The sequence below is a fragment of the Phacochoerus africanus genome, chromosome 2, assembly GCF_016906955.1.
Source record: "Phacochoerus africanus isolate WHEZ1 chromosome 2, ROS_Pafr_v1, whole genome shotgun sequence".
Classification (NCBI taxonomy): Eukaryota; Metazoa; Chordata; class Mammalia; order Artiodactyla; family Suidae; genus Phacochoerus; species Phacochoerus africanus.
In genome coordinates, this window is record NC_062545.1 from 197,060,697 (window position 1) to 197,072,710 (window position 12,014).

At 42.0% G+C, this 12,014-nt stretch overlaps 1 protein-coding gene across 1 annotated transcript in view; it reads right to left on the minus strand.

Moving 5' to 3' along the window:
* The window catches only part of RHOJ (ras homolog family member J), an 84,043-nt gene that overhangs the window by 21,431 nt on the left and 50,598 nt on the right, over window positions 1-12,014 (minus strand). Inside the window, exon 2 of the mRNA XM_047767534.1 lies at window positions 539-597. Within this exon, the coding sequence (XP_047623490.1) occupies window positions 539-597 (59 nt within the window). The remainder of the gene's footprint in view (window positions 1-538; window positions 598-12,014) is intronic.

Genomic DNA, 12,014 nt, shown 5'->3' on the forward strand with positions numbered 1-12,014 from the left:
TTTTTTGTACTTCTCCGCAGCCTGTTAGGCAATTCAAATAAAGAGCAGACAAAGAATATAATATGATGGAATTCCCCTGTGGTGCAGCACCTCTGGTTGCTGCTGTGGTGCAAGTTCAATCCCTGGCCCAGGAATTTTCACATGCTGCAGGCATAGCCAAGAAAAAAAAGGATATAACATAAATGAAATAATGGCTGAAACTAAAACTTATTAAATTGACTCAGCAATCCTGGGTCTGGAATTGGTAGGAAGAAATGGGAACTCTTGGCCAAATATGCTGTTTGGTTCATGACCATCATCAGTCAGTAAATGAATTGTTATCTGCCTGTCAACACCTTGAGTCTTATAATGATTTTTTTGTAATGATGAATATTTTAAGATAGTAAGAATATTTTGGTTGTCATTTGGTTAGACTGTAAATTTGCCCCAGGTGATCACAGGAGGTAATATGTGTACCATTCGTCCCCAGATGCCTAACCAAATGGATCAGTCTCCCCAGCCTCCTAAGCCCTTAGTGAACCAAAGAATAAAAACATACCTGTCCTGCAGTGTCGTACAGGCCGAGCAAGTGCTGCTTGCCTCCCACTGTCACGGTAACTAGGGAAGAAGAGAAGGGAGAGTCTGTAAGTGCAAAAGCTTCAATCAGGAGCCTTCGCATTTCTCCCCACCAGCATCTCCCTGGGCAGCTAGGACAAGCCTATGCCTTGTCCATGTACGTTCTAAACCAAGCTGACAGCGTGGTTTCTGAATGAAAGGCAAGCATGGGCCGCAGTGAAAGCAGCTGGGCTGAGCCAAGTCCTAATGTCTGAGGAGAGGTATGCACTCCAGTGTCACCAGGACACTCTGCAGCCTGGTCACCAAACCTGTGAGGGCCCTACCAGATCCAGCTCCTGAAGGAAAAGGATGCTGGACTCTTTCTGGGCCATGTTATTTTCTTCTTTGATTGGGTTTGAGCCAGCTTTTCAGAATATAGACTCACGTAAGCAACTTCTCTGTTAGGAATCTCTTGGCATTTATTTGTGGTTGAAATGTTAAAAAAAAAAAAAAAAAAAACCTAATAAGCCAAGATAGTAACCCACCTGCCTATTTTACAGTCTCCAAGGTAAAGCTCATAATGAAATGAGAAGATCTTAACATTTATTTCATTAAGTGGTTTTTTGTTTGTTTGTTTGTTTTTTTTTTTTTTTTTAATTAAATAGCTCTGTGCTTTAGCCTAGCTGATTCATTACCATTGGAACCTTGGTTGCCAAAGAAGGTGTTATATGGGTTTAGACTCCCGGACCTGAGTGAAAAGTAGAGGGTCTGGTTTACCCACTGGGCTTACTGCCTCGCCAGGAAATTGTGTCTGAAAGTGAGAGGTAATAGAGGGATACCAGCCACTCTTTTCATGGCTGGACATGAAATAAAGTCTCAACCTGGAACTAAACTGAGATGGAACAGATCGAATGTGAGGCTTAATATAATTCTCCTGGTAAATGGAAAGAGCAAATCTAAATTTCCACAAAAATTTAATCTCTTTTTGAAAAAGAAAGTAAAATATGAAGGAGAATATGATTTTTTCTTAGTTGACCCAAATAGGTCCAAATGTAGGGATTTATATTCAATATCTTGTAATAACCAATAACAGAGTATAATCAGAAAAAACCCAACTGAATCACTTCTCTGTACACCTCAAACTCAAGGAATATTGTAAATCAACTGTATTTTAATAAAATGTGCAAATCCAGTGTAAAAGTGATTTTCGATTCCTCTTACCATTAGCTGTGCAGGAAATGAATGATAAATGGAATAGCAACCTTTTATAACCATAACTCCAGCTAAATTCTCTGGTCCTTTGCTCAGAGTTGCTGATTTGGTACTGATTTTACTTTTATTTGTTTTCAGGTTCATGGGCTACAGGTATGAAGATTGCTTCTTAATGGCTCATTCTTTGAAGAACAGGACTTTAAAAGTAAGGCCTCCCCAGACCCTGGGAACGCTTTTTTCTAATCTGCTCAGATCAACATGTGTTCAGCTTGGTAACATGGCAGCAGCCACTCAGATGGGCTTTTAAATGTGTATTTTTAAGTAGTGAACCCAGTTCCATCAAATGCTGGTGAAAACACTGACAGAAGAGGGGGCATTTACATGTTTTTACTTCCTTTCAAAAGCCAGGCTCACAATGGAGATGAAGGTGAGATGGTGAACACCCCAAGCTCTTTGTCCTGTTGTATCTTCCTCTTCCCACACATTTGGAGCCCAGACAGGTGTCCCTGAAATCTAGATGATTTCTTTAATGGCCAATTCACCACCTAGTCATGGGTCAGGAATGAAGGGGAGAAATCCAGCCATTACAGCATGGAATTTCTTGCCTCTTGTTAGCAAGCAGGATGGGGGCAGCAGCTCTGGAGATCCCCTTGGATGGTCCCCGGACCCCCAGGCCTGGGGCCATCTGTGCAGTGAGCCCCAGATGCTGCCTCATGCTCATGTCCCCACTGGGTGATATTCTGGAGCCACAGCTCTGACCTTTGGCACCAGAGCCCTGAAGCTTGAGCTTGAATTTTCTGAGAGTGAACATGCCTGCCGGCTTGCTTTTCCTCAGGCCTCACTCTTTTCTCCTTTGGCAGCTCTGAGGCAGGGAACTGCACCAGGCCTGAGGCGAGTGCCCACTCAGAGGGCTGGGCTTTGTGCTGAGAGCCTGAGTCCAGCCTCCATTCCCTCTATCCTCACAGGTTTATGGGGTCCTGGGACTGCCCTCAGTGTTGGAGCATAAAGACCAGATGCAGCTCCTCCTGCGGTGGAGGGTGGAGAGAAGGGCATAGTGCAATGCACTAAACACTTGGGGATGGGGATGGGAGCACACAGTAGGGATATTACTGGGTGTGTGCACATATGTGTGTGTTTGTGGGTATGGTATGTACTCGTGGGGTGTGGAAACACACAGTGGGGCGCTACTGCCTGTTTACACACACTCTGCAGGAGTGTGGTCCGAGAAAGCTTTCTGGAGGATATGTCTGAGCCGAGCCCCAGGGATGGCTAAGAATTGCCCGAGATGCATTGGGGTTGGATAGATATGGTTCATGAGCTACCTGGGGTGCACTGGAGGAGATGGACCAAACAGGTGAACATGCAGGGTGATGAATGCAGGTCTGACCTGCTAATGTAGGCTTTATTCTGAAGGCTTTGTTAAGCTATTGAAAGTCCTGAATTGTTTTCCCAAAGAAAGTGAAAGAGAAGAAATTAATTTTCTTGGTTTATAGCAAAATCCTAGGAGGAATCAGGATGACATTTTGGGATGGAAGCCAGGTTGGCTTTCAGCTTTGCTGTGGAGTCGGTGCTCACTGTTCAGCCAGCCCTACTGGACAGTTCCTAAGGGAATGGGAAATGCCTGTGCCCCTCTCTCTGGAAATCACTTTGATTCTCTCTTTGCTCTCCTTTGATCCTCCCATTTTATCAGAAGGAAGATAAGTGGATCACACATTGGTGCCAGAGACAGACCCAAGCCTTCCTCATGCCTCATGGGATATACAAATGGCTTTGTGAGTCCTTCTCTTGACCAGCTATGGATGCATCATTGCTAGCCAACCCCACCCCTCCTGTGAGACTTCTCAGTTTGGAAATGAATTAGATCAGCACAGAAGGAAGGTCTGCCCTCAGATGCTCATGGTAAATGTAGTGAGTTGAGAGAGCAGGATCCTTTAAGTCAGATGGTTCTGCATTCAAATCCCATCTTTGCTGGTCACTCTGAGTGACCTTGGGAAAGTCACCTAACATCTCTGAGCTTTTCTTTCCCTATTTGTTAAAAATGGGGGTAACCAGAGTTCCTGTTGTGGCTCAGTGGAAATCAATCTGACTAGCATCCATGAGGATGCAGGTTCTATCCCTGGCCTCTCTCAGTGGGTATTGCATTGCCTGGAGCTGTGGTGTAGGTCACAGACGTGGCTGGGATCTGGCATTGCTATGGCTGTGGCGTAGGCTGGCAGCTATAGATCTGATTTAACCCCTAGTCTGGGAACCTCCATATGCCATGGGTGTGGCAATAACAAGACAAAAAAAAAAGGTGGGGATAACAGGAGTTCCTGACATGGGGCAGTGAGTTAAGAATCCGATTGCAGTCGCTTGGGTTACTGCAGAGGCGTGGGTTCAATCCCCAGCCTGGGAATTTCCATATGCCAAAGGTACTGCCAAAAAAAAGGAGGGGGGATAATATCACCCACCAAAGACAATACTTGTGAGGAGGAGGTTAAATGAGAAAATGCCTGGCACACAGCTTGACTCATAGTAGGGGCTGAACAACTATTTCTCTCCCTCCTTCAACCAATGCTTATCAAACCTCTTCCAAGGGTAGGGCCAGTCTGTCTTGTTCTCCCCTGCACACTCCCTGCACAGGAAATGGCACAACAAATGCATCATATTTGTGAATTACTGGTCACTTTCTTCCCTCAATGACAGCTACTTAGATCAATGTCTTGTGTCTCTCACTGGACAGGAAGATGCTTGAGGACAGACACTCCATACCCGACACCCCACTGTACCCAGCACAGTTCCTGGCATGCACAGTAGATGATGATACACAGAACAGAAAGGAAGCTTAGGACAGCTCATGCAGAAGGTCCCTCAGAATGTGCAGAGCTGCAGCTCAGAGATGCCCAGATAGACACTAACTGCTGGGAAGTGCCTGCAGCCAGCAAACCCGCCTGGCAGACAGTGGTCAGGTGAAAATCCCAGGTCACCTTCTATTCTTGGAGCTATTAGAGGTTTTTTTCTTTTTTGGCTTAGAGAGGTTTTAAAGAGAGTGGGTCAAATGACCTGCTAATGGCTCAGATGGTTCTCTCAAGAAAGTGTGAAAAGTTGTCAGTGACCTGTTAAGTATGTAAAATGAAGGCCTTCCTTCCCAGATCCATTAAGCGCTTTGCTGCCTTGTGCTTGTTGTTGGTGCAGACCGGATGGTTCATTTTAGGAGTTGGAGCAAGGTGCTAATGAAATGGAAATCACGGGTTTGCTCTCCTGAGGGTCAGTTGGTTTCACCCTGAGAGAAAGTGTCCAGGCAGGACCTGAACACATCAATCACCTCATAAAACTGTATGTCATTTGCAAACCTGGATGAGGGAGTGTTGGGGACTCCCTGGAAGCCAGCTCAGACTGTCAGTACAGCCCAGAAGCAGCGCTATAGGGACCTAGTTCACAGCCCTTTCACTGTTAGGTGGTGGGCTGGCCCTCTCCCTGGCCAAGAGCAGTCTTCTGAAGTCAGTGTGATGAATATGTGATGAATTCAGAGAATTGGCTGGTGGAAATGCCAAGTTAGTTACAAAGAAGCCTCCCTGTGCCTCTCTGTTCCCAGAACATAGGCAGCCATGTGTCTGTATCACTCTGAGGCAGACCTGACTTGGTGTGTGGATATAATTCCATAAAGGAACTATTTTGGTGGAAGAGATACTAGATTATAGACATAGCAAGAAATAGAATTTTAAGAACGTGAAAACCCTGGCTCTCTTGCAAATATAGAATGAGGATATGCCAAGACAGAGAATCAGTAAGCTGATGAATCTCATTCAAAGAGCATTTTCAGGAACTGGGCGTTTATAGGTACTTAAAAAGCAAAATGTTAGAATAAGATGGCTAAATTCAGTAGAAAACTGGGTATTGTCCTATGGAAAAGACAACCTTTGTTGTTCTCCTTTCTCCCAAATGGGAATTACTGGCAACTTGACGCAACAAGATTTATAAGTTAACTTGTAACTTCAGAAAATCTAAACTTTTAGTTAATAGCAGAGTCAGACAAAGGTATATTCCCCTAAATTATTAATCCTCCAGGCGAGGGTGTTAAATATAGCTCCGGAATGATGTTGAAAGGACAGCTGGCATGCTATTGGCCTTAAATACAAGTTTCAGATAATTTTTCTTCATGTCCGAATTCAAGTCCATAGTTGGTTATCTACTGATTGGGGGAATTTTCTTGTGGCTCAGTGGGTTAAGGATCCACCATAGTCACTGCAGCGGCTCTGTTACCACTGTGGCATGGTTTCAGTCCCTGGCCTGGGATCTTCCGCATGCCTCGGGCACAGCCATAAATAAATAAATGAATGAATGAATGAATGAATAAATAAATAAATAAATAAATAAGAAACAAAGTAAGAAAACTGGATTACTCATTTGGGGAGATTTTGGGCATGTCAGTATCTTTATCCCTCACCTGGAAAATGAACAAATTGTGTTTACCCTATAAGGGCAAAAAAACTCTGTAAGCTGTTCCACAGTGAGGGGTAATCATCCCTGAAGTTTTTCTATCTCTAAGGTGCTGCAAGAAAGGGGTGTTTACATGAACACTCTCAGTTCTGACCCTCATCAGGCTTTCTCACTGGATATCATTAGCAGAGTCCATTTCCATCTCTGAACTGACCCTCATCCCCTGATCTTCTTTCTGGAAGATCCCAGCTGACTTAGCACCAGGGTCTACTTTTAGGAGCTTCTTGTGTTTGTGACCTGGTTTCAGTCCCACAAATGAGAATGTACATTTGATAAGGAAGCAACTCCGAGCCTCGGAAGGAGATTACCCTCAAAATAAGTTAGGAAACAGAATGACAATGGAAATAGACAATACACTTTCATAAATATGAATGGTGATGAATTCCATCCTTCTGGGGTTCATCCTTCCAACTTTGGTGTTCCTCTTAATGTGGCTTCAAAACCTTCTCATCCATCTACATGGGCCCGCCACAGCCAGCTTGTTTCCCTTCTTTGCAAAGACTGCCTTATGTTTCCTGACTGTGTGTGTGTGAGCGTGTGAAATAAAAGTTGCTCAGGCAAGCCTCTGATGTGTCAGCAGGAGGTCCTGTTTCCATAGAACAAAGACTGAGGCAAAAACAAACAGGCCTCTGAGCAGAGGGTTTTCTTCTTTTTTTGTTAGTTCTGTATGTTTGTCCTACAGTAACAAGGGTCCCAGTTGAACAGGGTGTTGTACATCTGCCGAGCATCTTCTGTCTCCTTTCTTTTTCAGGTGTGTCCACACGGGGCTTGGTTTGTACCTGTTTGGAGTTGCAACCACTTGGATTTTTTTTTTTTTAATTAGAGTTGATTTGTAATATTGTGCCAATTTATGCTGTACAGCAAAACATCTGAATTTATATATATATATATATATTTTTTTTCTTATATATCTTCCATCATGGTCTATCACAAGTGATTGGATATAGTTCCCTGTGCTGTACAGCAGGCCCTCATTGCTTATCCATTCTAAATGTAATAGTTTACATCTACTAACCCCAAACTCCCATCCCACTCCCCACCCACCCACCTTGGAAACCACAAGTCTTTTCTCTATGCCTGTGAGTCTATTTCTGTTCTGTAGATAGGTTCATCTGTGCCCTATTTTAGATTCCACATAGAAGTGATATGATATACACCCCGGATTTTAAGGCAGAAAAACAGGTTGGAGGCCTGGGCTCACTGTGAATGAACTCTGGGATCTTGAGCAAGTCTCAGCTTCCCTTAGTCTTGATTTTCTTAATGGAAGTTTGAGGAGAAAAGGAGATCATAAATATAAAAATTCTGTACAAGAAAGCTAAGATAGTTGTAAGGTGCCATGACTGAGCAAATACTTTTGGGGACAGAGCTTGCTGGAACAAAGTTGGGTGTGGGGTGGGTGTTCAGGAAAGGTCTGTCCTTGTCAGTACTTGTTTGATGATGGGAGGGGGGAGGGGGAGGATGAGAGTCAGCAGGAAGAGGAGGAGCTTGTGCAGTTCCAGGATTCTTGGAACTGACTGGGGATGAGGCCATGATTGCCCAACACTCACATCCTGGGATTTTAGAGTCTCTTGGGGCCTCACCCTTCCTTCCTCAGCATTCATTCCATCTCCATATCCTGCCAGTTCTACCTGTTCAGTTTCTTTAGAATCAGACTCCTCTTTACCATCCACGCAGCTGTCCCCATGCAGCCCCTCACCCCCAACCTTGTCAATTACATGGTCCCCTAATATCCAAACTGCTTTCTCCAGGGTCCATCTCCCATGCTGCTTTTTCCTCACTGCCACCAGTGGTCCCACAGCTGTGGCTCCCAGTCATTCCCCACATAAAACTCATATCCTTTTCAAGAGTGTATAGCCTCCTTGTAATCTGCTCTCTGGTTTACCTTTCCAGATCTTTTATTTTTTCCCCTCTTGCAATCCAAACTTCTTGCAATCTGTTATATTCACAATGCTTTTGCTTAAGCTGTTCCCTCTGGAAATATGGAAAAGAAATTCTGGAATGTTTCCCCCACACCTGTCAGCCTAGCAAACTTCCATAAGCTGGAACACTGGCTTCATAACTCCTCCTTGTTGTCTCCCACGTGCTTTAAGCCTCTTTCCATACTTCCTCGTCCTTTGAGCCTTAAAGTGCTGTGTTACTTATTCTCTCGCACCAACACCAAACTGGGGCCTGGCAAGTAACTCCGTACGTACTTGTTGAGTGACTGAAAAGTGCAGTAAACTCCACCCAAAGTGGAAGTTTTCTCTGACGCATATCCTTTCTCTAGATGAGTCTTTGATCTTTCCCAAAGGGTTACCAGGAGCTTTTCTGGACACTAAGTGACAGGATGGGATCACTGGGAATGATGTCCTACACTAGAGCTGGCATACCTGTTTTGAGAGGATGCCATGGAAAGGTGGCACCACTGGGTGGGATCAGTACTTGGGGCACTTTGCCACTTTTCCAGGCCACTTTCATCAGCCATGGGACTGCTGGACTCCACCAGTGGGGCAGGACCATTGCCAATGCATCCTGGGGTTCACTGTGGCTCTGTGAGCTGAGGTCGCCAGCCCCCCTGGCGTGAACCACAGAGCACCAGGAAGCTATTTTCTGATTTAGACTTTGGGGAGAAGTGTCTGAATTATAAGTGAAGCCTGCAGGCAGAGGTGTGTGGTCTACAAACCAGGCTGTGCTTTTTGCAGGATCCCTTGTATAAAGAGACACTGAAAAAAACACACGCCAGCTCCTTTAGTCACAATAGTATGTCACTAAACTTGTAATAATCAAGGTGCCATGGAGGTCTAGTGGAATAAATACCTAACTTAGAGGTGGAAACTTTCTACTTCGGCCTTGACCTGGACTCAGTAAAATAAATGTTTCAGGGCAACCACCAGGGGAAGTTAGTTTAAAACCACAGACTCCCTGGTTTCACACCCTAACCCTAGGATTCAAGGGAAATAGGTCTGGAGGGGGGCCCAGAAATCTGTATTTTGATCACATCCTCCAAGTGTGTGATTCAGATCTGAACCTCAGTTTTTTTCATCTTTAAAATGAGAATAACAACAACTCAATTTCTCTAGAATATCTCATCCACTTTTAGACAGTTTTGTGAATACTAGATGAGGTAACACAAGGGAAAAAGTTAGTTTATGAAGTGCTACCCATATATATTATCTTTTCTATCCTATCTGACACATATAGGAACAAGGTGGTCTGTGTGGAACAGCACTTTCCCTGCCTTGTTTAGAACTAGTCACTAAGGAAATTTAAACACTTGGGTGATGATAAAAGTGGAATAGTGTGTTCTTGTGAAGAATTTTCAAAGAATTATTAGGCTCATAAAAATTCTATCAGGTACTAGCTATAACTAGGTAGGAAAGATGATGGAAAGTATCTTTTTCACAATAACAACAAAAACGATAAAGTGTCTAGTAATGGGAAGGACCTTTATGAAAAAAAAAGCATAAAAAAGCACTTTGATGAATGCAGAAAAGAAGATGAATGGAGAAAGAGCCTATGGTCTTGGATGGGAAGCTCTTTTTGGTGAAGATGTTAGATCGTCCCCGTTTAATATATTTAAAGTAATTCCAATAGGATGTTTTAATTGGGAACATGATAGAGTGATGATAGCAGTTATATTCAAAATTTAGTTAGAATAGCTAATAATTAAAAAAGAATGACAGGATAACTGTGCTAATATGTTAACATGTATTATAAACTTATTAAAGCAGTATAGCATCATCACAAGGATCAATAGACAAGAATAGGGATCTCAGCCACTGAACCTATGCTATATTGGAAGGATTTAGTATATGGTAAGTGGCAATAGGGAAAGATGGAGTAGTCAATGTATAGTATTTAGATAGTTGGTTACTATTTGGAAATGGAAGGACTCTGAAAATATAAAAGCAATTGAAGAAAACCAGAAGGAAAATGATTGGTATATTGACTTTGAAAAAACCACATATTTTCACCTATATTGTGAAAAATGCTCACTGTGTATGAGGGTCAAGAAGGTTATTATAAAAAAAAGGTTATTATCTTTGATGCATAAGGGTGTTTTCTGCTTAATAAGGATAGTAATTACTCCAAAAGAGAATAGAGGCAATTTACAAATAAACAAAGGGCCAATGAATATTGGTGTAAAAAAAATCAAATAAGGTGCAATCTTTAGTCTGTCAAATTAGCAAAGAAGTAGAGAATGATACCCAGGGCTGCTGAGTATGTGAAAATACAGCACTTATACACTGCTGGAGGAAATGGAAATTGGTTCAAATTTTCTGGCAAGTCATTTGGCAATATAGATCAGAAGCCTAACCATGGGTCTATCTCTGACTCAGCAATCCTATTTCTGCAATGTATCCCCAGGGATAATCATACAAGTGCACAACAGCAGACACGTGTAAGTATATATGGTACATACGCACATGTATACATCACCAAAGAGTTTATAATAGTAACAGTTGGAAACAATCTGTATGTCTAATAATTGGAGATTGGCCTTCATCAGTTATGGAAAAACCTTACAATGGAAACTTTTAAAGAACATTGAGGTAAAATATTTAGGATATCATGTCTAGATAGGAGATTCAATTCTACACTGAATATGTAAAAATATTTCTAGAAAATACTTTTTGTTTTTTTCAATACTTGGTTACCATGAACATGTAAATCAGGAAAAAAAGGTATCTGCGTGCATAACAATAGTGGTTATTTTGTTATTACTACTGTTATATGTAGATTGGATTCTGTGGCATCTAAGTTGTCTCATATCACTTGTTTTAGCACTCCTTCTTAGTTCATTCCCTAATTTCATCTTCAGCTTATCCAGGTTTATTTTAGGCTTATATTTTTATGAGGAAAAACATGTGATGCATAGGTCTACTGCAGTGGTTTATGAACTGCATTTTGCGGAGAACTCATCTTTTTCAGAGAATTATGATGAACCAATAATGCTCTACCTATATTTGTGTTTCAGAGGTGCCAAGAAAATATTGTGCATTTGATGAGGTTAGAATCTGCCAAATATATTAGTTGTAACCTGAAAGAAGTATATGAGCTATAAAGACGACAGTAGTAATTTGGTTCTAAATATAGCCCTTTATTGACAATGTCTAGGCATAGTGAAATAACCTAGCCAAGCAAATATTTAGAGTGTGTACTTCTGTTTCCATAGTATTACAAGATAATTTGGAGAACATTAATCAATTTTTCTCTGTTTTCTACATTTGTTCATGGTTGTTGTCTTAGGTTATATTTACTCAATTGCTTCTTCATTATTCAGGATCTTAGAATTTTATGTATTTGTATTCTCTTCTTTTACTTCATTTATCTTAGTCAAATGGGGTTCTTTTCAGATAACAACTTTATTTTCTAGTTTTTAAGAACTGTCAAGAAATATTAATAATTGCTGATTAATTATGACCAAAGGAGGAAGAATGTGTGACAATTTGAGGTAAAACAGTTCTTGGATCTTTTCTGCAATGAATATCTAAGAGGCCATCTTGATAACTTTATTAAGTATTTTCTCAGAGTTTGCATAAGATAACATCTACCACTTTTTTTGTCCTTGTTCACATATTTTTCCCCCCAGTTGTCTTTCCTTGAACCATCAAAAAATAAGAGTATAAATTTGGGGATGCTTATCAGCAAGGCATTGTTCATGGCAATCTGGTCCTATTAAGAAGAGTTTCATAGCCAGTAAAGAGATGCCTTGAATGCCAGGTAGCATCAGAACCCATGGTACACATCATCACCCTAACCTGGAAAGAAGCTTTATGAAATGCCTGCCATCTGAGGTCAACTGGGCC